The sequence below is a fragment of the Hemicordylus capensis genome, chromosome 4, assembly GCF_027244095.1.
Source record: "Hemicordylus capensis ecotype Gifberg chromosome 4, rHemCap1.1.pri, whole genome shotgun sequence".
NCBI classification, from domain to species: Eukaryota; Metazoa; Chordata; class Lepidosauria; order Squamata; family Cordylidae; genus Hemicordylus; species Hemicordylus capensis.
Window position 1 is genome coordinate 2,267,206 of NC_069660.1, and position 26,303 is coordinate 2,293,508.

Sequence of the window (26,303 nt, forward strand, 5' to 3'; positions counted from 1 at the left end):
CATTTTTTTCTGAGAGATGTTTTGTATATCCCTGAATTCTCAAGCTCTTTGATTTCAATATCCAAGCTAGAGCAACAAGGCTGTGAATTGTATATTAAAGATGGACAATGTGTTGTTACCCAGAATGGAGAAGTTTGCCTTGTGGGCTCGGAATTTCAAGGTCTTTATTGTGTGGAAGAGCATTCTACAGACAGAGAAAGACCTGAGGCATACCAGCCTAATGTAGTGAACCTAGCCAAGTTGTGTCAGCATGGAAACTGCTTACAATTATGGCACAGAAGACTAGGACACAGAAGTTTTGAATCAATTCAAAACATGAAGGAACAGGGATTAGCTAATGGCATTGATTTTGTACCATGTGACACTGTAACTAACTGTGTTTCTTGTCTCGAGTTCAAAGCTGTAAACAAGCCATTCCCAAAGCAGAGTGAAAGGAAGATGAAAGGACACTTGGATCTGATCCACAGTGACATATCTGGACCACTACCAGCAACCATAGGTAATCATAAATATTTTCTAACTATAACAGATGATTTCTCACGATACACGTGTGTTTATTTACTGAAGGAAAAATCTGAGATGCTGGAGAAATTAAAACAGTATGTGGCGATGGCAAGCAACAAATTTGGCTGGAAGCCAAAGATCCTGTGCACAGACAATGGAGGAGAATACATGTCCAATGCTACACAGCAGTTCTTGAGAGAACATGGAATCGTGCATCAAACTACGGTGCCTTACTGCCCGCCCCAAAATGGAATCACAGAAAGAATGAACAGAACTCTACTGGACATGGTAAGATGCATGCTTGCTGACGCACACCTCCCACAGAAATTCTGGGGAGAAGGCATCATGACTGCTACATACATACACAACAGAATGAACACAAAACCTATTGAAACAACACCTTATGAACTTTGGCATGGTCATAAGCCATCCCTGACGCACCTGCGTGTCTTTGGAAGCACGGCTTACTCATACATCCCAAAAGAAAAAAGGACTAAGTTAGGGGCTAGGGCCACAAAAGGGATTTTTGTAGGCTACGCAGCACAATCCAAAGCCTACAGAATTCTGGATCCTGACACCAACAGGATAACCATAAGCAGAGCAGTGTGTTTTGAAGAGGATGAAAGAGCTACACCTTCAGAGGGGGCCTACACTGAAGCAAGCAACCAGACCAAGCACCCTGATGACTGGATTATGCTTCCTGATCTCAGAGGAACTGAGGAGGAAGAGACAGCAGATCCAGATCCAACCACACTTGACACAGAGACCTCCAGCGATCCACCAGACACACCTGAGGTGATAGAAGGGACCACAGAGGGTGAGGTGAGGCGATCAACGCGCTCAAACAGAGGTGTTCCAGCTCCGAGGTTGTCCTACCTCGCAAGAACAGCGGAACAACCAGAACCTTCCTCATGGGAGGAAATATCCCAGCTACCACAACCAGAAGCCCAGAAGTGGAAACAAGCTGCAATTGAAGAGCTTGAGGCTCTACAGAAAAACAAAACCTGGACTCTTACTAAGTTACCACAAGGAAGAAAAGTTATTGGCTGCAAATGGGTTTTCAAACTCAAACATGATGCTGATGGTGAGATTCAGCGCTACAAAGCCAGATTAGTAGCAAAAGGATATTCACAGAAATATGGAGAAGATTATGATGAAACTTTTGCACCAGTGGTTAAACATACCACAGTAAGGACTCTGTTAAGTATTGCTGCTAGCAAAGGAATGCATGTTGAGCACCTAGACGTGAAAACTGCATTCTTGCATGGTGAACTAGAAGAGGACATTTACATGCAACAACCACCAGGTTTCTTACAGGAAGGCAAAGAGGACTATGTATGCAAACTGCAAAAGAGCATTTATGGTTTAAAACAAGCTGCCAGAGCATGGAATATAAAACTGAATGATATGCTGCTTCAAGCAAACTTCAAAAGAAGTGAAGCTGATCCCTGCCTGTACATGAGATGCAGAGATGGGAAATGGACTTACATTTTGGCGTATGTTGATGATTTGATTTTTGCCTATGAAAATCCAGATGACAGCAAGGAAATAATAGATCATCTGAACAAAGAAGTGGAAGTCAAGCAACTTGGCAACATTGCACACTACTTGGGCATTCAAGTACAAAGAGAGAAAGATGGAAGTTTCCTGATCAACCAAGAACAGAAAATTAAAGACTTGATAAACTTGCTCAGGCTGGAAAATGCAAATCCTACACCAACTCCAATGGAAGTGAACTACATAAAGCAAGAAGATCAAACTGAGCCACTATCTGACAACCATAGATATCGTGAAGCATTGGGTAAGCTTTTATACATTAGTACGCTCACTAGGCCAGATATTAGTACAGCAGTTGGCTTACTTTGTAGAAAGACTGCATCACCAACAGTCAAGGACTGGAATGCAATGAAAAGACTTGTTAGGTACCTAAAGGGTACTGCACACTTTAAGCTCAAGCTGCCAGCTAATAGTCAACCAAAACTAGAAGCATATGTAGATGCAGACTGGGGTGGAGATATAACAGACAGGAAATCCACCAGTGGTTACATAATTTTCTATGGAGATGGAGCGATAAGCTGGTCAAGTAGAAAACAAGACATAGTAGCATCATCAACCACTGAAGCGGAATATGTATCAGCTGCACAGGGCTGTCACGAGATACAATGGCTGTGTCAACTACTGAAGGACCTAGGTACAGAGGTACCACAGCCCATACCAGTGTATGAAGACAACCAAAGCTGCATTCAACTCTCCAAACAAGAAGATGTAAAGAGGAGTACCAGACATATTGATGTGAAGTACCATGTAGTGAGAAGTCTGCAGAAAGATGGACTAATGAAGTTGCTCTACTGCCCGACAAATGAAATGCTTGCAGACATACTCACTAAGCCACTACCAAGACCCTGCTTTGAAAAGCTGAGAGAGAAAATGAATATTGTGAACTGAGTCACGAGACAACGAGAGGGGGTGTTGGAAGTAAAGGACTTTGCGCTGTCTCTTTGCCTCAGACAGTGGAGGACAGACTAGTAAGTCAGAGGGCTAGAAGGTCAAAGACATTTGGTCATCACTTCCCGCTGCTCTGATGCTATCCCTTTGAAATGTAGATTGCTAATCTTAGGGGATTCAACTTCCTTCCTCCTTCTCTCTCTTGCTACCTGGCTGTTGACCTTGCAACATGGCAAGTCTCTTGCCCTGCACCATATGTGCAGAGAAGATGGTGAATCCATCTGCATCCATTTAGATAGATAGATTAGAGATCCTAAATCCTCACTTTCCTATCTAGAATGGAGTTCCTTAATAAATACCTTTTATATTGATTTGAAACTAGCAGTTGGCTCCAAGTTACTTTACTCTTAGCACACATGCATGCATAACTAAATCCGCTGTGTTTGTGCCTCTGTGCACTCTGCTATATTGAAAAAGGGATTCTCTCACCACAGAGAATTTCCAACAGTGGCATCCCAGCTGCAGAGCGTCTTGGATGATACGGATTATCTGGACCCTTTTCAATCTGGCTTCCGCCCCGGGTATGGGACTGGGACTGCTGTGGTCGCTCTAGTGGATGACCTATGCCATTCTGCTGGACCTCTTGGCAGCGTTTGATACCATCGACCCTAGTATCCTTCTGGGCCGCCTCTCGAGTATGGGAATTGGTGGTACTGCATTGCAGTGGTTCCGGTCCTTTCTTGGGGGAAGGGTCCAGAAGGTGGTGATGGGGGACTACTGCTCGGATCTGTGGCCATTGGCCTGTGGGGTCCTGCAGGGTTCGGTCTTGTCCCCCATCCTGTTTAACATCTACATGAAACCGCTGGAAGAGGTCATCCGGGGACTTGGACTGAGTTGTCAGCAATATGCGGAAGACACTCAGCTCTATCTCTCCTTGTCACCTGATCCTAGGGAGGCAGTGGATGTCCTGAATCGGGGGCTGCAAGCTGTGATGGGTTGGATGTGGACTAATAAACTGAAATTGAGTACAGACAAGACGGAGGTAATGTTGGCCAGTAGGAGAGCCAATCGGGATGAGGATATTTGACCGGTTCTGGATGGGTTTGCTCTCCCCTTGAAGGAGCAAGTACGCAGCTTGGGGGTACTATTGGACCCGGCTCTGCTTTTGGAAGCTCCGGTGGAGGCGGTGGCCAGGGGTACCCTTGCACGGCTTCAGCTAGTGCGTCAGCTGTGTCCCTTTCTCGAGAAGACAGATCTGTCCACAGTTGCCCATGCCTTAGTCACATCATGGCTGTATTACTGTAACACGCTCTACGTGGGGCTGCCCTTGAAGAATATCCGGAAACTGCAGCTAGAGCAAAATGCAGCAGCTAGGGTTCTATCTGGAGCTGCCCAGTGGGAGCACATCACACCCATTTCGAAAGAGCTGCACTGGCTACCAGTTTGTTTCCGGGTCCAAATCAACGTGCTGGTTTTGACCTTTAAAGCTCTTAATGGTTTGGGCCCAGGATACCTGAGGGACCGCCTGCTCCCAAGGGTTACTGCCCACTTGACAAAGTCATCTGAGGGGGCTCTGCTCCGGGTGCCAACAATGAGGGAGACTCGGTTGTTGTGTACGCGGGACAGGGCTTTCTCTGTTGCTGCCCCCAGACTCTGGAATGCTCTCCCGGTGGCTATTCACTCATCGGTCTCCATCACAGCTTTTAGAAAGAGTGTAAAATCTTGGCTTTTTGCCAAGGCATTTATTTGCTTCTCTGCTGCTGCTCTTTGTACTCTGTATTGCTTTTATGCTTTTGTTTTAAATTTTTAATCAGATTGGTTTAATATTTTTCACTTAATATTTTAATTGTCTTTCTTAACATCTTGTTTTTAAATTTTGCTGTAAACCACCTCGGGATTGTTTTAATGAAAGGCGGTATATAAATTTAACAATCAATCGATCAATCAATGAGAGAATTTCTCAAGAAACCCAAAAATCAGCTGGTGGCAGCTTCTTTGTGAGCGGAAAATGGGCTAAACAACTTTTAAAATATGTTTTTAAAAAATGGCATGGGCAGGTGGGCATTTGGGCAGAAGATGCCCCCTCCAGGAACCACAACCACACAAACACATAATCTCACTGCCACATGGAACTCTGGAGAGCTCTGATTGTTTCTTCTAAAGACGTCCGGCCCAAAGTGGGCTGGTCAAGTTTGGGTTCTGACTCTCTTTGAACCTTTCCAATTTCAATAAAATTGGACCATATCCGAATTTACCAATCTGACTTTTCACAGGCCTAAGGGACAGTGACGAAGGATCTCCCTCTATTCCCACCTCTCTCAGCTTGGACTTACTATGACTGATCTTCTCAGGGCCTATCTCTCTGCCTTTCTTGCTCCCAGACAACCTTGAGTCTTTGCTTCATTCTCCATTACCCATGCGGTCTCACTCCCTCTCCCTCTTCCTTTCCCTCTCTACTTTGCTCTATGAAGATGCAGGCCTTCTACCCAAATATGTATTTCCCACCAGAAACATTGGCTTATTTTTCAACCTTAATGCCTGTCTGAAGTCTTTCTTTGTTGGGCTAATCTCTTCTCGCTCATGCTGGCCCTGTTACAAATTTCGGTGAATTAATTAACCTCTCCCCTTCAACAGGAAATACATACAGAGAAAGGAAGGGTACTAATGCATAGGCAAATCAGAGCTCCTAGAACTCCTGGGTCTGTGTGCCCTCCTGCTGAAGGCCTCTGGGGGCTGAAGCCTTCCATGATTTCACCAGCAATGAATGGCCCCTACTACCTGTTTAAGCTTTCCTTTGCAATGTAAGGGCTAGAACAGGGTTTCTTAACCTTGGGCCCCCAGTTGCTGTTGGACTACAACTCCCATCATCCCCAGACATGGCCTTTTGGCTTAGGATGATGGGAGTTGTAGTCCAACAACATCTGGGGGCCCAAGGTTAAGAAACCTTGGGCTAGAATGTTCATCCTTGCATCCTTTCCAGATGGGAGCATTTACCCAGCTAAAACCTCTAGCCTTTGATCAATGGACTCAGTGCTTTGGGTGCTGCCCTCTCTCCCCTTCCCACACAGTCCGCCCCAGACCTACAGATGCAGCATTGTTCAGGGGCTCCAGCACTTGATCTCCTCCTATGGGACCAGTGGGGGAAAGGAGGCTCCTGCCTGCAGCTCAAGAATGAAGACACAGAGCGAGGATGCGGGGAAAGTCAGCTCTTTATTGTGAAGGGAAGACAATTCCATCAGCCTCCTCAAAGATGCAGAGAGACTGGAGGCATGGGGCAAGAGGGGCTTAGTGGCATGTGGGCGTCCACTCCTGGGTCTGTGGGGCTGGATGGTGGGGCCGGACCCCAGGGATAGTCAGCGACTCACTGTACAGTGGACATTTCTGCAGGAAGAGAAGAGGAGGAGTTACATCGGCAGCAGGGGATGCCGCTCTAGTCAAGGTGCTGAGATGCTCACCCCGCTCCCTGCCTTTCCCAGGAGAGATCTGGAAGCAGGAGGCTGCAGGCATCTGCCAAGGACCCTGCGCTGCCCACAGGAGCTGTTTCCTGCATGAGTTCTTCCCGGGGAAGGATTCTGAGCAGGTCGCCTCAAAGAGCACAGAAATCTCTCCGCTTTCCCCTGGCACCAGCACTGCAGTTGCTTCCCGAACTTCAAGAAAAACCCATGGCGGGGGGGCGGTCAGCCCTCCCAGTCCCAGACTGAACTTTGGGACCTGATTGTGACTGAAGCTTCACACCATTGGAGCTGCCCCCGGTCCTCTTTGCTTTTCTCCCTCTTCCACTCTCCACCCGCCTCCTGATCCCAAATGGCTTCTTCCATACAAAGCAAGATGTAGATCCTGCAAAAAACAGACCTCAGCAAAACATAAAATTCCTCATCCATTAGCTTCCAAACAAGTACGGAAAGCAAATCACTTAATGTCAGTCAGGATATGACAATATTTATTTCCATGCCTCTCAACACAGAGCCTCAGGCTCAGGTTGAGGCTGTGTCCAGGAATGCTTTTTACCAGCTGCAATTGATCTGATAACTCGGCCCGTTACTTGAGGAGAAAACAGCAGTACACCAGCTGGCAACTTCCAGCAGGTCCGACTATTGCAATGCGCTCTATGTAGGGCTGCCTTTGTACATAGTCTGGAAATGTCACTTAGTTCAAAATGCAGCACCCAGATTGGTCTCTGGGGTATCCCGGAAAGATGACATTGTGCCTGTACTTAAACAGTTGCACTGGCTGCCAATACACTTCCGGGCAAGGTACAAAGTGTTGGTTATTTACTTTTAAGGTCCTGAATGGCTGAGGTCCTGGTTACCTGAGAGACCACCTTTCTCTACAAGATCTCCACTGCTCATTAGAATTATCAGGAGAGGTCTGTCTTCAGGTGCCAGCAGTTCATCTGGTGGCGACCTGGGATAGGACCCTCTCAGGTGTCACCCCTTGGTTGTGGAACATGCTCCCCGTGGATTGAAGATGAATATCTTCCTTGGAGGCCTTCAGGAAAGCCTTAAAGACCCATCTTTTTTGCCAGGCTTTTAATGATATCGAGTTTTAGTTTTAATTCTAATCTGGTTTACATTTTTATTTTTTTTTTATCGTTTTATTATGTGTTTTTTATTTTAATGTAAACTGCCCTCAGCGACTTTCGGAAAGGTCATATATACATCTAACAAACAAAAAAAATAACTTTGCTAGTTGCAAATTTTGTTATCCGCTGTGCCAGTTTGCAAACAGAATGTGCATCACCCTGATGTTTGACCTTCTGCAATCTTGTTATATCACCGTGGAACCCTCCATTTTAAAAAGCAAGGACGTTCAGTGAAAGAAAAGACCTTGGGTTACATGGGTTGGTTACTGGTGTGGCAGCTCCAAAACGTGACCAAATGTGATGTCCCATGATGTTTGTGCCATGAGGGCTCGAGATCTGATGTCCAGTCTGTGCTATTGTACCGGCCCACAACATCCTAACTGGGGGAACACCATTTGGCCAGGTCCTCCATGCTCCTATGCCCTACCAGCGTAGGCTGGCGGCAACAGCAAAAGCTGGGGATTAGTGTTACAGCTATGTGGAAGAAGAACGTGGTAAGATGTGTCTCTGAGCAGATGATGTGTGCTGTTACACAGAGCCCCGGGGTTGGGGCAAGCAAGTCATACTTCCTCTATAAGAATTACTCTGCTTCCGTAAGCCCCCACCCCCATCTCTGTATCCCTTTGTTGGATGGGGAATGAGTTGGATTATTATTTGGCCCTTGCGCGCCATTCAGGGTTGCCACCATTCTGTTGCTTGAGTAAGGGAGACAATTGGGGGGGGGGGTAGGATGAAGGGCAGGATCCTGAATAGCAATGCTGTATGTGTTATCTCTTGATCACAAGTATAACACATTTGCAAGGGGGGAGCCCACCAAGCGCCAAGCCACACACAGCTGCCAGATCACTAATAAACATAAACATTGTGGGGTGGGGGTGAGGGTGGGGGGAGCCTACAGGTTTCCAGACCTTTAGTAGGCGGGAGTGGAGAGCAGCAGCAGCAGCAGCAGCAGAAGCAGAACTGTCCCTTCAACAGAGCAAAGAGGACAAGGCACCAGTTAGACAGCAAGAACCGCAGCATGCATGCGGCAGTGGCAGCATTAGTGAGGCACTGGCTGGCAGGCACACACACACACACACACACACACACACACACACACAGTACCATGCTCTCTTCCTCTGCCTCTTGTGAGCTGAGCCAGCAAAGGCAGCAGTCTACTGGCTGCCCACACAGGGGAAAGCTTCTGAGAGTGATTCTGTGTAGCTAAGTAGGCACAGGGTTGGGCACGCTGCAAGTATTTCTCCTTGCAGTGTGCTTGATTGCTGGGAAATCTAGAACCAACAAACGGAAGTACTGTTTCACACAACGCATCATCCACTTGTGGAATTCTCTGCCATGAGTTGTGGTGACAGCCAGAAACCTGGATGGCTTTAAGAAGGGTTTGGATAACTACATGGAGGAGAGGTCTATCAATGGCTGCTAGTTGGAGGGCCACCTCCAGCCTCAAAGGCACGATGCCTCTGAGTACCAGATGCAGGGGAATAACAGCAGGAGAGAGGGCATGTCTTCAACTCCTGCCTTTGGGCTCCGCGGTGGCATCTGGTGGGCCACTGTGTGAAACAGGATGCTGGACTGGATGGGCTTCCTTGGGCCTGATCCAGCAGGGCTGTTCTTATGTTCTCCTGTCTACCCACAAAAGCCCAGTAGGGGGTGCCAAAGTGCCACCCACCAATTGCCTTGCCCTCAGTCAGCAGTAGGCACTCTGTGCAAAGGGAACATATACCTTAGGGCACTTTCCAGATTAGACCCTGCAACGGGGTCACAACGTATCTCCAAAGTGTGCTTCTCCACTTCCTGTGTTGTGACAAAATTTAATTGCTGAGATTTATTGCTATGACATTGTATGTCTGATGTAAAAACGTTGCTGTATTTTCCGGTTGTTAGTTTCCGCAAGACTGCTCACCATGCTGGGTGCTTTGCTATTTACGTTTTGAAAGCAATTTGCCTGCACCGAAGCATTTTGCCACTACTGAGGGGTTAATCTGGAAAGCACATCTAGTAGAGGTGTGCAGAACTGGTCTGAATTGAATTGGGTTCAATTTGAACCTGCCTGGTCTGACCGGTTCTAGCTGAAATGGGACAGGCCCCCGCCAAAAGGGGGGCCGATCCAAGCAGAAGCAGAGCCTGACCGCCAGCAGCCTGACAACTCTTGAACTTGGATCCAGGGGTGGAGCCACCATTGCGCCAACGGGTTCGTTGAAGCCTCTGGATCCAAGTTCAAGAGTTGTTTCGGCATGCTTGCAAGGGGCAAAGCAGTAAGAAACCCCTTGAGAAGCAAAGGGGGAACCCTATGGGGTTGGAAAGGGCGGGCAGGAGATCTTATGTGCCATGGTTCCTTGGCAGTAGTGGACCCACACTCTCCCTCCCTCCACAGATGGGGTGAGCGCCAGCAGGACCTAGGGAAACTGCTTCTGCCCCACTGCCTCTGAGGAGCCACAGCACGTAAGATGACCTCTCACCCACTCCCCACCCACCCTTTTCAACCCCATAGGGTTCCCCCTTTGCTTCTAAAGGGGGGTCCTTACTGGTTTGCCTTTGCAAGCATGCCGAACCAGGTTGAACTGGTTCATTTTGGTTCTAGTGCAGAAATTGAACCACTGGCCGGTTGCAGACTGGTGGTTTGGTTCATACTCAGTTTGAATTTGAATTGAACCGCTTGGAGCGGTTCCTTGTACACTCCTAGCAGCTAGGTAATTTCAAGGTCTGGACCTAATGGTATTGTGGGGGGCCCTGTGTTTATGGGACCAGGGCAGTCGTGAGGGCTTGTGTGCTGCTGCTTCTATTAAGAAATCTTTGTATATGTGCAGAGGCTTCTTTGTATATGTGCAGAGTAGACCCCTCTCAGCTTATTCATGAGTAGACCCCGGGTCATGCTTACTACCACAAGACCAGCTCTCCTCTCCCAAACATAAGAACCTAAGAACAGCCCTGCTGGATCAGGCCCAAGGAAGCCCATCTAGTCCAGCATCCTGTTTCGCACAGTGGCCAGCCAGATGCCGCTGGAAGCCCACAGGCATGAGCTGAGGGCATGCCCTCTCTCCTGCTGTTACTCCCCTGCAACTGGTACTCAGAGGCATCCTGCCTTGGAGGCTGGAGGTGGCCTATAGCCACCAGACTAGTAACTGTTGATAGACCATGACGTTATCAAAACCCCTCATAAAGCCGTCCGGGTTGTTGGCTGTCACCACATCATGTGGCAGATAATTCCACAAGTGGATTATGTGTTGTATGAAAAAGTACTTCCGTTTGTTGGTCCTAGATTTCCCGGCAATCAGTTTCATGGGATGACCCCTGGTTCTAGCGTGATGTGAGAGGGAGAAGAATCTCTCTCTCTCCACTTTCTCCACACCATGCATGATTTTATAGACCTCTATCATGTCTCCCCGCAGTCGTCTTTTTTCTAAACTAAAAAGCCCCAGGTGTTGTAGCCTTGCCTCATCAGAAAGGTGCTCTATGCCCCTGATCCGTCTTGGTTGCCCTCTTCTGCACCTTTTCCAGTTCTACAATGTCCTTTTTTGATGTGGTGACCAGAATTGAACACAGTACTCCAAGTGTGGCTGCACCATCGTTTTGGCTTAAATCTAGATAAGATGACTTCGTGCGGGAAGCAGCTAGAAAACAGGAGGCCAGGGCAGGCAGAAAGACTGGGGGACTGGAGACAGCCCTTATAAGAACATAGACATCAGAACAGCCCTGCTGGATCAGGCCCAAGGCCCTTTTAGTCCAGCATCCTTTTCCCCACCGTGGCCCAACAGATGCCTCTGGCAAGCCCACAGGCAAGGGATATGTGCATGTCCACTCTCCTGCTCCTGTGGCTCCCCTGAAACTGGTATTAAGAGGCATCTTGCTTCTGATGGTGGCTTACAGCCACCAGACAAGTAGTCATCGATAGACTTGTCCTCCGTGAATTTGTCCAAGCCCTTTTCAAAGCGGACCAAGCTGGTGACTGTCACCAAATGCCATGGGCATATAATTCCATAGATTAATTATGCACTGTATAAAGAAATACTTCCATTTGTCAGTCCTAAATTTCCCAACCTTCAGTTTCATGGGATGACCCCAGGTTCTAATGTTGTGAGAGAGGGAGAAAAAATTCTCTTTATCAACTTTCTCCACACCATGCATTATTTTGTAGACCTCTATCATGTCTCTTCTCAGTCACCGTCTTTCTAAACCAGGCAGCCCCAAATGCAGCCCTCCTACAGACATTGGCCTACAACTCCCATAATCCCTGGCTACTGGCCATTATGGCTGGGGATTATGGGAGTTGTAGTCCAAAAACAGCTGGGAGGCCAAAGTTGAGCAGGCCTGTTCTAAACTAAAAAGCCCCAGGTGTTGTAGCCATGCTTGGTAAGGAAGGTGCTCGAGGCCCCTGATCATCTTGGTTGCCCACTTCTGCACCTTTTCCAGTTCTACAATCTCCTTCTTAAGATACAGTGAACAGAACTGCACACACTACTCCAGATGTGGCTGTACCAAAGATGTGTATAAGGGAATTATAACTCCTGCCTGCAGACTCCTGCCTGCAACCTTGGAGCTGCTGGCCGTCAGTGTAGGCAGTAGTACTGAGCGACATGGCCCAATGGCCCAACCCTAATGGTGAATGGGAGCACCCCCATCATTAGGCTGGAACATGAGTAGGAAAGGCTGATGCCACCATGCAGCTGATCAAGGTTTCTGTATCACGCAGTAACCTGTACATCCCCTCCAACAAACAAAGTCAAGCCAGTTTCATATTCATGGACATTTCTTGCCTCTTACCTGTTTCTCCACAGACTCTCAAGCATTCCTGCTTGGTGAGAAATCTGTTGTCATTGCCCCCGCAGCCCCCATAGTGAAACATCTCACAAGTCTTGGTGGTTGAGTCGTAGTAGTAGAAATGAAAGGAACCCCTACATGGTCCTATTTTCGCAGGCAGCCTGCAAAACTCTGTGACCACAGGAGGGGGAGAGAGAAGCAGAAGCAAGTAAGTTGGCTGAAAAAGAGAAATGCTAAGCAGGTCTGCTTTTCCTTATGGAAGCTATTCTGAATGGACCCCGGGACGTAATAAGAACATAGGAACCAATGGGAGAGGAGAACTGGTCTTGTGGTAGCAAGCATGACTTGTCCCCTTAGCTAAGCAGGGTCTGCCCTGGTTTCATATGAATGGGAGACTTGATGTGTAAGCAGAGACGTATCTAGGGAAAATAGCGCCTAGGGCAAGCACTGAAATTGCACCCTGTCCAAACAGGAATGATGGGACTTGTAGTCAACTATATCTGGAAATCCCTGTTAAAAGGAACACTGTACCATCTAGACATAGTTGTTCATCTGTAAAAGACTTAAAACAACAGCCAGGAGTTATGTGAGGATTCCAAATGTCATTTTTTCTTTCTCATCTCATGCTTTTTTAAAAAACATGACTTTGTCCTAAACTAGAGGATCACCTGCCCAAATAGCCACTAGCAAAATAGGGGAAGAAGAAGGTGGCGGGTGTGTGTGTGTGTCTATAAACCAGTGAATGATTCCTGCCAGCCTTTGTCTTGTGATGACTGTTGGCTCATGATGGGGTATATGTGCATTCACCATTCTAAGAGTTACTGCCCGCTTGACAAAGTCATCTGAGGAGGCTGTGCTCTGGGTGCTGACAATGAGGGAGGCTCGGTTGTTGTCCACGCAGGACAGGGCCTTCTCTGTGGCTGCCCCCAGACTCTGGAATGCTCTCCCGGTGGCTATTCACTCATCGGTCTCCATCACAGCTTTTAGAACGAGTGTAAAATCTTGGCTTTTTGCCCAGGCATTTATATGATTCTCTGCTGCTGCTCTTTTTATGCTTTTATGCTTTTATTTTAAATTTTTAATCAGATTGGTTTAATATTTTTTACTTAATATTTTAAGTTTATTGTATCTTTCTTACCATCTTGTTTTTGAAATTTTGCTGAAAACCACCTTGGGATTGTTTTAATGAAAGGCGGTATATAAATTTAACTATCAATCAATCAATTAATGAGATAATTTCTCAAGAAACCCAAAAATCAGCTGGTGGCAGCTGCTTTGTGAGTGGAAAATGGGCTAAACAACTTTTTAAGTGTGTATATATATATATATATATATATATATATATATATATATATATATATATATATAAAAATGCATGGGCACATGGGCAGAAGATGCCCCCTCCAGGATCCACAACCACACAAACACATAATCTCACTGCCACATGGATCTCTGGAGAGCTCTGATTGTTTCTTCTAAAGACGTCCGGCCCAAAGTGGACTGGTCAAGTTTGGGTTCAGACTCGCTTTGAACCTTTCCAATTTCAGTAAAATTGGACCATATCCAAATTTACCAATCTGAGGTTTCACAGGCCTAAGGGACAGTGATGAAGGATCTTCCTCTACTCCCACCTCTCTCAGCTTTGACTTACTATGACTGATATTCTCAGGGCCGATCTCTCTGCCTTTCTTGCTCCCAGACAACCTTGAGTCTTCATTACCCATACCTTCTCTCTCCCTTTCCCTCTCTGCTTTGCTCTATGAAGACTCAGGCCTTCTATCCAAATATGTACTTCCCACCATAAACCTTTGCTTATTTTTGATCCTTAATGCCTGTCTGAAGCCTTTCTTTGCTGGGCTAATCTCTTCTCGCTCATGCTGGCCCTGTTACAAATTTGGGTGAATTAATTAACCTCTCCCCTTCAACAGGAAATGCATGCAGAGAAAGGACGGGTACTAATGCATAGGCAAATCAGAGCTCCTAGAACTCCTGGGTCTGTGTGCCCTCCTGCTGAAGGCCTCTGGGGGTTGAAGCCTTCCATGATTTCACCAGCAATGAATGGCCCCTACTACCTGTTTAAGTTTTCCTTTGCAATGTAAGGGCTAGAACAGGGTTTCTTAACCTTGGGCCCCCAGATGTTGTTGCACTACAACTCCCATCATCCCCAGACATGGCCTTTGTGGCTGAGGATGATGGGAGTTTGTGGCTGAGGACATCTGGGGGCCCAAGGTTAAGAAACCCTGGGCTAGAATGTTCTTCCTTGCATCCTTTCCAGATGGGAGCAGTTACCCAGCTAAAACCTCTAGCCTTTGACCAACAGACTCGGTGCTATCGGTGCTGCCCTCTCTCCCCTTCCCATACAGTCCACACCAGACCTACAGATGCAGCATTGCTCAGGGGCTCCAGCACTTGATCTCCTCCTGTGGGGTCAGTGGGGGAAAGGAGGCTCCTGCCTGCAGCTCAAGAATGAAGACACAGAGCAAGGATGCGGGGAAATTCAGCTCTTTATTCTGAAGAGGGAAGACGATTCCACCAGCCTCCCCAAAGATGCAGAGAGCCTGGAGGCATGGGGCAAGAGGGGCTTAGTGGCATGTGAGCATACACTCCTGGGTCTGTGGGGCTGGATGGTGAGGCTGGACCCTGGGAATAGTCAGCCACTCACTGTACAGTGGACATTTCTACAGAAAGAGAAGAGGAGGAGTTACTGTTGGAAAGTTAAAGGACTTTGCGCTGTCTCTTGCCTCAGACAATGGAGGACAGACTAGTAAGTCAGAGGGCTAGAGGGTCAAGATATTTGTCATCCCTTTTCCACTGCTCTGATGCTATCCCTTTGATATGTAGATTGCTAATCTCAGGGATCAACTTCCTCTCTCTCTCTTCCCTACCTGCCCTTCTACCTTGCAACATGGCAAGTTTCTCTCCCTGCACCATATGTGCAGAGAAGATGCAGAATCCATCTGCATCCAGCTAGATAGATAGATTAGAGATCCTAACTCCTCACTTTCCTATCTAGAATGGAGTTCCTTAATAAATGCCTTATATATTGATTTGAAACTATGAATTGGCTCCAAGTTACTTTACTCTCAGCACACACGCATGCCGAACTAATCTACCGCTGTGTTGTGCCTCTGTGCACTCTGCTATATTGAGAAAGGGATTCTTTCACCACAGAGAATTTCCAACAGTTACATCGGCAGCAGGGGATGCCGCTCTAGTCAAGGTGCCGAGATGCTCACCCCACTCCCTGCCTTTCCCAGGAGAGATCTGGAAGCAGGAAGCAGCAGACCAAGGACCCTGCGCTGCCCACAGGAGCTGTTTCCTGCATGAGTTCTTCCCAGGGAAGGATTCTGAGCAGGTCACATCAATGAGCGCAGAAATCTCTCCACTTTCACCTGGCACCCGCACTGCAGTTGCTTCCCGAGCTTCAAGAAAAACCCACGGGGGGGGGGAGGGCAGTCAGCCCTCCCAGTCCCAGACTGAACTTTGGGACCTGCTTGTGACTGAAGCTTCACACCATTGGAGCTGCCCCCGGTCCTCTTTGCTCTTCTCCCTCTGCCACTCTCCACCCGCCTCCTGATCCCAAATGGCTTCTTCCATACAAAGCAAGATGTAGATCCTGCAAAAAACAGACCTCAGCAAAACATAACATTCCTCATCCATCAGCTTCCAAACAAGTACGGAAAGCAAATCACTTAATGTCAGTCAGGATATGACAATATTTATTTCCATGCCTCTCAATACAGAACCTCAGGCTCAGGTTGAGGCTGTGGCCAGGAATGCTTTTTACCAGCTGCAATTGATCTGATAACTCTGGCAACTTCCAGCGGGTTGGACTACTGCAATGCGCTCTATGTAGGGCTGCCTTTGTACATAGTCTGGAAATGTCAGTTAGTTCAAGATGCAGCACCCAGATTGGTCTCTGGGGTATCCCAAAAAGATGACATTGTGCCTGTTCTTAAACAGTTGCACTGGCTGCCAATAGGTTTCTGGGCAAGGTACAAAGTGCTGGTTATTTACCTTTAAGGCCCTGAATGGCTGAGGTCTTGGTTACCTGAGAGACCGCCTGTCTCTACAAGATCCCCACCACTCATTATAATTATCAGGAGAGGTCTGTCTTCAGGTGCCAGCAGTTCATCCGGTGGCAACCTGGGATAGGACCCTCTCAGGTGTCACCCCTTGGTTGTGGAACATGCTCCCCATGGATAGGAAAGGAATCTCTTTCTTGGAGGCCTCCAGGGAAGCCTTAAAGACCCATCTTTTTAGCATGGCTTTTGATGATATCGAGTTTTAGTTTTAATTCTAATCTGGTTTACATTTTGTTAATTTTTTTATTGTTTTATTATGTGTTTTTTATTTTAATGTAAACCACCCTGAGCCACTTTGGGAAAGGTAATATATACATCTAACTAACAAACAAACAAAAAACAAAATACCTTTGCTAGTTGCAAATTTTGTTATCCTCTGTGTCAGTTTGCAAACAGAATGTGTATCACCCTGATGTTTGACCTTCTGCAATCTTGTTATATCACCATGGAACCCTCCATTTTAAAAAGCAAGGACGTTCAGTGAAAGAAAAGACCTTGGGTTACATGGGTTGGTTACTGGTGTGGCAGCTCCAAAACGTGACCAAATGTGATGTCCCGTGATGTTTGTGAGATGAGGGCTCGAGATCTGATGTCCAGTCTGTGCTATTGTACTGGCCCACAACATCCTAACTGGGGGAACACCATTTGGCCAGGTCCTCCATGCTCCTATGCCCTACTAGCGTAGGCTGGCGGCAACAGCAAAAGCTGGGGATTAGTGTTACAGCTATGTGGAAGAAGAACATGGTAAGATGTGTCTCTGAGCATATGATGTGTGCTGTTACACAGAGCCCCAGGGTTGGGGCAAGCAAGTCATACTTCCTCTATACGAATTAGCATGCTTCCGTAACACCCCCCCCCGCCCCCATCTCTGTATCCCTTTGTTGGGTGGGGAATGAGTTGGATTATTATTTGGCCCTTGAGGGCCATTCAGGGTTGCCACCATTCTGTTGCTTGAGTAAGCGAGACAATTGGGGGGGGGGGGGTAGGATGAAGGGCAGGATCCTGAATAGCAATGCTGTATGTGTTATCTCTTGCTCACAAGTATAACACATTTACAAGGGGGGAGCCCACCCAGCGCCAAGCCACACACAGCTGCCAGATCACTAATAAACATAAACATTGTGGGGTGGGGGGGAGGGTGGGGGGAGCCTACAGGTTTCCAGACCTTTAGTAGGCGGGAGTGGAGAGCAGCAGCAGCAGCAGCAGCAGAAGCAGAACTGTCCCTTCAACAGAGCAAAGAGGACAAGGCACCAGTTAGACAGCAACAGCCGCAGCATGCATGCGGCAGTGGCAGCATTAGTGAGGCACTGGCTGGCAGGCACACACACACACACACACACACACACACACACACACACACTACCATGCTCTCTTCCTCTGCCTCTTGTGAGCTGAGCCAGCAAAGGCAGCAGTCTACTGGCTGCCCACACAGGGGAAAGCTTCTGAGAGTGATTCTGTGTAGCCAAGTAGGCACAGGGTTGGGCACGCTGCAAGTATTTCTCCTTGCAGTGTGCTTGATTGCCGGGAAATCTAGGACCAACAAACGGAAGTACTGTTTCACACAACGCATCATCCACTTGTGGAATTCTCTGCCATGAGTTGTGGTGACAGCCAGAAACCTGGATGGCTTTAAGAAGGGTTTGGATAACTACATGGAGGAGAGGTCTATCAATGGCTGCTAGTTGGAGGGCCACCTCCAGCCTCAAAGGCACGATGCCTCTGAGTACCAGATGCAGGGGAATAACAGCAGGAGAGAGGGCATGTCTTCAACTCCTGCCTTTGGGCTCCGCGGTGGCATCTGGTGGGCCACTGTGTGAAACAGGATGCTGGACTGGATGGGCTTCCTTGGGCCTGATCCAGCAGGGCTGTTCTTATGTTCTCCTGTCTACCCACAAAAGCCCAGTAGGGGGTGCCAAAGTGCCACCCACCAATTGCCTTGCCCTCAGTCAGCAGTAGGCACTCTGTGCAAAGGGAACATATACCTTAGGGCACTTTCCAGATTAGACCCTGCAACGGGGTCACAACGTATCTCCAAAGTGTGCTTCTCCACTTCCTGTGTTGTGACAAAATTTAATTGCTGAGATTTATTGCTATGACATTGTATGTCTGATGTAAAAACGTTGCTGTATTTTCCAGTTGTTAGTTTCCGCAAGACTGCTCACCCTGCTGGGTGCTTTGCTATTTACGTTTTGAAAGCAATTTGCCTGCACCGAAGCATTTTGCCACTACTGAGGGGTTAATCTGGAAAGCACATCTAGTAGAGGTGTGCAGAACTGGTCTGAATTGAATTGGGTTCAATTTGAACCTGCCTGGTCTGACCGGTTCTAGCTGAAATGGGACAGGCCCCCGCCAAAAGGGGGGCCGATCCAAGCAGAAGCAGAGCCTGACCGCCAGCAGCCTGACAACTCTTGAACTTGGATCCAGGGGTGGAGCCACCATTGCCCCAACGGGTTCGTTGAAGCCTCTGGATCCAAGTTCAAGAGTTGTTTCGGCATGCTTGCAAGGGGCAAAGCAGTAAGGACTCCCCTTTAGAAGCAAAGGGGGAACCCTATGGGGTTGGAAAGGGCAGGCAGGAGATCTTATGTGCCATGGTTCCTTGGCAGTAGTGGACCCACACTCTCCCTCCCTCCACAGATGGGGTGAGCGCCAGCAGGACCTAGGGAAACTGCTTCTGCCCCACTGCCTCTGAGGAGCCACAGCATGTAAGATGACCTCTCACCCACTCCCCACCCACCCTTTTCAACCCCATAGGGTTCCCCCTTTGCTTCTAAAGGGGGGTCCTTACTGGTTTGCCTTTGCAAGCATGCCGAACCAGGTTGAACTGGTTCATTTTGGTTCTAGTGCAGAAATTGAACCACTGGCCGGTTGCAGACTGGTGGTTTGGTTCATACTCAGTTTGAATTTGAATTGAACCGCTTGGAGCGGTTCCTTGTACACTCCTAGCAGCTAGGTAATTTCAAGGTCTGGACCTAATGGTATTGTGGGGGGCCCTGTGTTTATGGGACCAGGGCAGTCGTGAGGGCTTGTGTGCTGCTGCTTCTATTAAGAAATCTTTGTATATGTGCAGAGGCTTCTTTGTATATGTGCAGAGTAGACCCCTCTCAGCTTATTCATGAGTAGACCCCGGGTCATGCTTACTACCACAAGACCAGCTCTCCTCTCCCAAACATAAGAATCTAAGAACAGCCCTGCTGGATCAGGCCCAAGGAAGCCCATCTAGTCCAGCATCCTGTTTCGCACAGTGGCCAGCCAGATGCCGCTGGAAGCCCACAGGCATGAGCTGAGGGCATGCCCTCTCTCCTGCTGTTACTCCCCTGCAACTGGTACTCAGAGGCATCCTGCCTTGGAGGCTGGAGGTGGCCTATAGCCACCAGACTAGTAACTGTTGATAGACCATGACGTTATCAAAACCCCTCATAAAGCCGTCCGGGTTGTTGGCTGTCACCACATCATGTGGCAGATAATTCCACAAGTGGATTATGTGTTGTATGAAAAAGTACTTCCGTTTGTTGGTCCTAGATTTCCCGGCAATCAGTTTCATGGGATGACCCCTGGTTCTAGCGTGATGTGAGAGGGAGAAGAATCTCTCTCTCTCCACTTTCTCCACACCATGCATGATTTTATAGACCTCTATCATGTCTCCCCGCAGTCGTCTTTTTTCTAAACTAAAAAGCCCCAGGTGTTGTAGCCTTGCCTCATCAGAAAGGTGCTCTATGCCCCTGATCCATCTTGGTTGCCCTCTTCTGCACCTTTTCCAGTTCTACAATGTCCTTTTTTGATGTGGTGACCAGAATTGAACACAGTACTCCAAGTGTGGCTGCACCATCGTTTTGGCTTAAATCTAGATAAGATGACTTCGTGCGGGAAGCAGCTAGAAAACAGGAGGCCAGGGCAGGCAGAAAGACTGGGGGACTGGAGACAGCCCTTATAAGAACATAGACATCAGAACAGCCCTGCTGGATCAGGCCCAAGGCCCTTTTAGTCCAGCATCCTTTTCCCCACCGTGGCCCAACAGATGCCTCTGGCAAGCCCACAGGCAAGGGATATGTGCATGTCCACTCTCCTGCTCCTGTGGCTCCCCTGAAACTGGTATTAAGAGGCATCTTGCTTCTGATGGTGGCTTACAGCCACCAGACAAGTAGTCATCGATAGACTTGTCCTCCGTGAATTTGTCCAAGCCCTTTTCAAAGCGGACCAAGCTGGTGACTGTCACCAAATGCCATGGGCATATAATTCCATAGATTAATTATGCACTGTATAAAGAAATACTTCCATTTGTCAGTCCTAAATTTCCCAACCTTCAGTTTCATGGGATGACCCCAGGTTCTAATGTTGTGAGAGAGGGAGAAAAAATTCTCTTTATCAACTTTCTCCACACCATGCATTATTTTGTAGACCTCTATCATGTCTCTTCTCAGTCACCGTCTTTCTAAACCAGGCAGCCCCAAATGCAGCCCTCCTACAGACATTGGCCTACAACTCCCATAATCCCTGGCTACTGGCCATTATGGCTGGGGATTATGGGAGTTGTAGTCCAAAAACAGCTGGGAGGCCAAAGTTGAGCAGGCCTGTTCTAAACTAAAAAGCCCCAGGTGTTGTAGCCATGCTTGGTAAGGAAGGTGCTTGAGGCCCCTGATCATCTTGGTTGCCCGCTTCTGCACCTTTTCCAGTTCTACAATCTCCTTCTTAAGATACAGTGAACAGAACTGCACACACTACTCCAGATGTGGCTGTACCAAAGATGTGTATAAGGGAATTATAACTCCTGCCTGCAGACTCCTGCCTGCAACCTTGGAGCTGCTGCTGGCCGTCAGTGTAGGCAGTAGTACTGAGCGACATGGCCCAATGGCCCAACCATAATGGTGAATGGGAGCACCCCCATCATTAGGCTGGAACGTTAGTAGGAAAGGCTGATGCCACCATGCAGCTGATCAAGGTTTCTGTATCACGCAGTAACCTGTACATCCCCTCCAACAAACAAAGTCAAGCCAGTTTCATATTCATGGACATTTCTTGCCTCTTACCTGTTTCTCCACAGACTCTCAAGCATTCCTGCTTGGTGAGAAATCTGTTGTCATTGCCCCCGCAGCCCCCATAGAGAAACATCTCACAAGTCTTGGTGGTTGAGTCGTAGTAGTAGACAGGAAAGTAACCGAAGCATGGTCCTATTTTCACAGGCAGCCTGCAAAACTCTGTGACCACAGGAGGGGGAGAGAGAAGCAGAAGCAAGTAAGTTGGCTGAAAAAGAGAAATGCTAAGCAGGTCTGCTTTTCCTTATGGAAGCTGTTCTGAAAGGACCCCGGGACGTAATAAGAACATAGGAACCGATGGGAGAGGCGAGCTGGTCTTGTGGTAGCAAGCATGACTTGTCCCCTTAGCTAAGCAGGGTCTGCCCTGGTTGCATATGAATGGGAGACTTGATGTGTAAGCAGAGACGTATCTAGGGAAAATAGCGCCTAGGGCAAGCACTGAAATTGCACCCTGTCCAAACAGGAATGATGGGACTTGTAGTCAACAATATCTGGAAATCCCTGTTAAAAGGAACACTGTACCATCTAGACATAGTTGTTCATCTGTAAAAGACTTAAAACAACAGCCAGGAGTTATGTGAGGATTCCAAATGTCATTTTTTCTTTCTCATCTCATGCTTTTTTAAAAAACATGACTTTGTCCTAAACTAGAGGATCACCTGCCCAAATAGCCACTAGCAAAATAGGGGAAGAAGAAGGTGGCGGGGGTGTTTGTGTGTCTATAAACCAGTGAATGATTCCTGCCAGCCTTTGTCTTGTGATGACTGTTGGCTCATGATGGGGTATATGTGCATTCGCCACACCACCAGTGCTTACTTTGACACCAAGAGGGAGGAGGATACATGAGTTTGCCACACTAGACAGAGGCATTTGCAACAGGACCAGACAGCCAAGTTCTGCCAGGGCCCAAACCAGCCCCTGCCAGACGAAGAAATCATTGTCATTTGCCCCTTCCTGTCACAAGCACTGTGCTGTTCTTTTATTATTGACTCCAAATCTCAGATATCCCAGTCATGGATGGAAAATTCATGGTCAGTTTGCAAAAGACACATTTTCTACATGGAAGTTTCTTCTGTGCATGTGTTGTGCAGAAACCCATGTGTAGTAATCAATACATATGTATCTATTCTGCCAGGGGCATAGCAAGGTTGCAATGGGCCCAGAGACAAGATTTTAAAATGGGCCCCCAGCCCCTCAAAGTCCAGGGCCTCCACACTCCCCAGGCCCCCAAGGATTTAAGTCTGATATTTCAAAATAAGTCTGCTGCCTGGAAATACATTTCACTGAATACACACATGCACACTTCACAGTACTGTATATAGTGATATACATTGAATACTATATATTTGTGCTACTTTTAATGCCTAGAACACACTAGAAACACTATGGCCCCCTCGCTGCAGATTAGCAAAGGAGACTTTCAACCATGCAGAGTGAGCCTGATGTGTTTAGAAAACCAAAGCAACTCCATTTTACTTGGAAAACCTCATTCTAACTTAAAGTAGCCCAAGCCCAAGCTCAGGGACATGATTTGCAACACTGTCTTTAACAATTAACCTCATTACCTCTCTCTAGTTAGAAAGTATCAGTAAAACTGCTAGCACTGAGCTTCCCAGGCGAGAAATGCCGGATCTAACCAAATAAGGGGCAATCACCTGATGGACAATAGAGTCAGGTTTTGCATGCGCATTTGAAAGGGTTAGATCACCAGCTTGTTATCTGTATTGGGCTGGGAGCCTCAGTATCCATGTTGTTGACTGTATAAAAGAGAACCTCAGCTGTAACCAATTTGTATTCAATGTAGAGCAATTAGCCTTGAATACCTTGCTTAACTGCAGTTGCAGTAAAGCCTCTAAATGATTCCCACTGAGTCTGTTTGATTGACTAAGAGGTGGACCCAGGGACGAGCCGAATCCACATCAAGCCTATGTTTCTTTTCTCAGAATTCTGAACAAATTCAGTCAAGTTTGATTCCAGGAGGTGTTTCACATGAGGCTTGTAAAGCCCTTTAACACACATCTCCTCTGCAATGGAGGTGCTGCATTCACATGTTGGCCAGATTGACCCTGAAGTCCCTACGAGTTATTGGGGAGCAGTTCACATACAAGAAAAAGAAAAGAAAAACACAAACACATGCTTCATAGTTCTCACTCAGACCTTCTGGGTTGCAAAACAACTTGAACATAAGTGCATTTATACATGAATGAATGAATATAATAGTGTTTGTTCCAGAAGTTTTTGTAATTTTCTGCCATGAAACAAGCCGCTTATAGGCCTTTTTAGATAGTAAAAAGCCAGAAATTTAAAGCCAGAAATTTTCCAATCTGTTTAAAATTCAATAGCAATAGCAATAGCAATAGCACTTACATTTATATACCGCTCTATAGCTGGAAGCTCTCTAAGCGGTTTACAATGATTTAGCATATTGCCCCCCAACATTCTGGGTATATTCAGAGACTTCTCAGTCTCTCCCCACCCGCCATCAAAGGCCTATGCCAAGCAGATCCCTATATACCGGGGGGTAACCACTAAAAGGAATTCACAGTCTACCCTGCAAAAGCTGTGCTGGATGGTCTGGGCAGAGAGTCTGCTGCAGAGAACTCTGCCTGCCTGCCTGCCTCCTTGCTTGCTTGGGGACTGCCAAGTTCAGGCTTCAGGGAGGCCTCTCTGGAAGCCCCGCCAACCACCGATCAGCTGAGAGGCGGGGAGAGAAGAGCTCTCTGCAGTTTGCAGGTGGCTCTGATCCTAGGCCGGAGCCGGAGGGCAAGGCAAGCAGGATGGCAAGTGGCTGAGGGGCCCTGGGGCTGGGCAGGTGGGCAATGGGGTGGGGTTAGCAGGAACTAGTGTGGCACCCCTCCTCAGTGGCGCCTGGCTGCCCCCCCCCAGTTCCGCCCATGTGTGTAAGCACTGTAGGTATTCCCCTTAGGAGCCGCACTGGGAAGAGCAGAAGGTTCCAAGTTCCCTCCCTGACAGCATCTCCAAGATAGGGCTGAGAGAGAGATCCCTACTTGCTGCCTTGGAGAAGCTGCTGCCAGTCTGGGTAAACAATATTGAGTGAGATGGACCAAGGGTCTGACTCAGTATATGGCAGCTTCCTATGTTTCTAAGGGTTTATTCAGAAACAACTCCAAGTTCTCATTCTCCTTCCTTTGCTTTTGTGACCCTCTCCCCAGCAAAGACACTCTCTCTCTCCATGGCCCCCCAGTGGAACAAACTTCTCAACAACACACAATGGAGAAGATACTGGATACACTACAATACCTCCTTTCTGTGACTCTGTTCTTCAATCAGCTTCATTTTAACACAGAAACATGAGTAGGGATGTGCGGTTCGGTTCGGATCCGGACCGGTTCGTCCGAACCGGTCCGGATCCGGCGGCTCGATCCCGGACCGAATCGGGCCCTTCCGGGACCGAGCCGGACCGAATTCGAGCCGGTTCGGTACCGAACCGGCTCGGGTTTCCCGAACCGGTTCGGGAATGAAATTGAGTCTCTGGAGTGTCTCTTTAAAGTTCCAAGTCTGTCCTCCATTTTGTGTCTCCTTCCCGAAACTTTTGCTCCTCCTTGCATCCATTTTGTGATGCTATTTCCAGGCATTGTATTGGCTGCGCTATTGATCCTTGATTGGCCAGAATGAGTCCTTTGGTCTGGTAGGCTGCTTGGCTGTTGCACTGTTGAGAGCTGGCACCCTGTTGGCCGTGGGGGGAGTGCAAAGGTGGGGGCTCCCAAAGGAGGGAATTTCAAACCTATATAAACCCAAGCCTCTTCTCTGGAAACTTCTCTTGGCTGCAGTTGTGGGATCATCTCTGAGACCTGCTTGCCCTTTGCTGGCTGCTCTGGTGTCTCTGTGAGTCCTGACTGTGTCCTGTGTCTCTCTGTGTGTGCTCTGTCTAATCCTTTGTCCACCTGCCCTTTTTGACTCTCTGTGTGTCTCCTCTCTCTGTCTGTCTCTTGTCTGTATACTGTGTGTTACTTCACTTTACTTTCTTCTTAATTTCCCCCAATTTTCCCTGTTCCTTGTCTGTCTGCTTTTCTCCCCCCCTCCCCCCTTTCCCTTCTCATCCTTTGGGCCTACCCTCCCCCTCCCCCACTCCCACCCACTGCATCCTCATTGCTTTAAATCTTCTTCCATTAATTATTGCTCTTTGTCCTGCCTTGTTGTTGTCCAACTTCTTGATTTTCACATTGCATTCCATTGGTTTCAGTTATATATTGCTTGCTGGTTTTGCTTAAATTGTACCATTTTGTTTGTTTCTGCTGACTGCTGCTGCCCTGCGAGTTGGTTCCCTGAATCCCTCCCCCCCACCCCCAGAGGATTCTGTTGTTGTTTCTTGTTGTCCCATATAATCAGTTTTGGTTCCCTGCTCCAAACTTGCCCCTCCAAGTCCAACCACACCCCACCCCAACCCCACCCCATCCAGCCTTCTCCCAAGTTTGCTGCTGCCAAACCGAGTCCAGTTTTCTTTGCTTGGTTCCACTTATTCATTTGCTATTATTAATTTGCAGCAATTGTGGTTTCATTGTCTCTGTTCACTTAGTGGCCCCCCTCAGAGTCTGTGTTTGGTTCCCCCTCCCCACACCCCCACCCCCAAGTTTTTTCTGCTGGTTATAGTCTTTCTTTAAAAATTTTTTTTTAAACTTCTGGCTTGTGTTCTCTTGATATATATTGCTTTATATATTTTGCTACCCTCCTCCTCCTCCTCCCCCCCCTGCCTGCCCCCCCCACCCTCCCTCCTCCCAGACCCTACCCTAGCCCAGGCCCAGCTCCTCCCCCAACCACCCCATCCAGCCTAATCGCTGCTGCTGCCCGAGTTGTTCCAGTTTCTCCTTTGCTGTTTGTTGTTGCCCCCTCCCCTTCCCCCCAACACCCCTCTGCCACACACTAGCCCCCAACCACACA

At 47.9% G+C, this 26,303-nt stretch overlaps 1 protein-coding gene across 3 annotated transcripts; it reads right to left on the minus strand.

Annotated features, from left to right (window-relative positions):
* Window positions 1-6,195: 6,195 nt before the first annotated feature.
* Window positions 6,196-23,123, minus strand: LOC128322498 (isoinhibitor K-like). 3 transcript variants are annotated; one of them, XM_053243855.1, is made up of 4 exons: window positions 23,060-23,123; window positions 21,399-21,566; window positions 12,293-12,460; window positions 6,196-6,330 (listed from the first exon to the last, which is right to left on the minus strand). In XM_053243855.1, the coding sequence occupies exons 2-4, from the start codon at window positions 21,478-21,480 to the stop codon at window positions 6,311-6,313; spliced, it is 270 nt and encodes an 89-aa protein (XP_053099830.1). In that variant the 5' UTR covers window positions 21,481-21,566; window positions 23,060-23,123; the 3' UTR covers window positions 6,196-6,310. The 3 variants fall into 3 exon arrangements, with proteins under 3 accessions (XP_053099830.1, XP_053099829.1, XP_053099832.1); XM_053243854.1 differs by having other exon boundaries at window positions 22,970-23,115; XM_053243857.1 differs by lacking the exons at window positions 21,399-21,566; window positions 23,060-23,123 and adding an exon at window positions 13,941-14,071.
* Window positions 23,124-26,303: the final 3,180 nt, after the last annotated feature.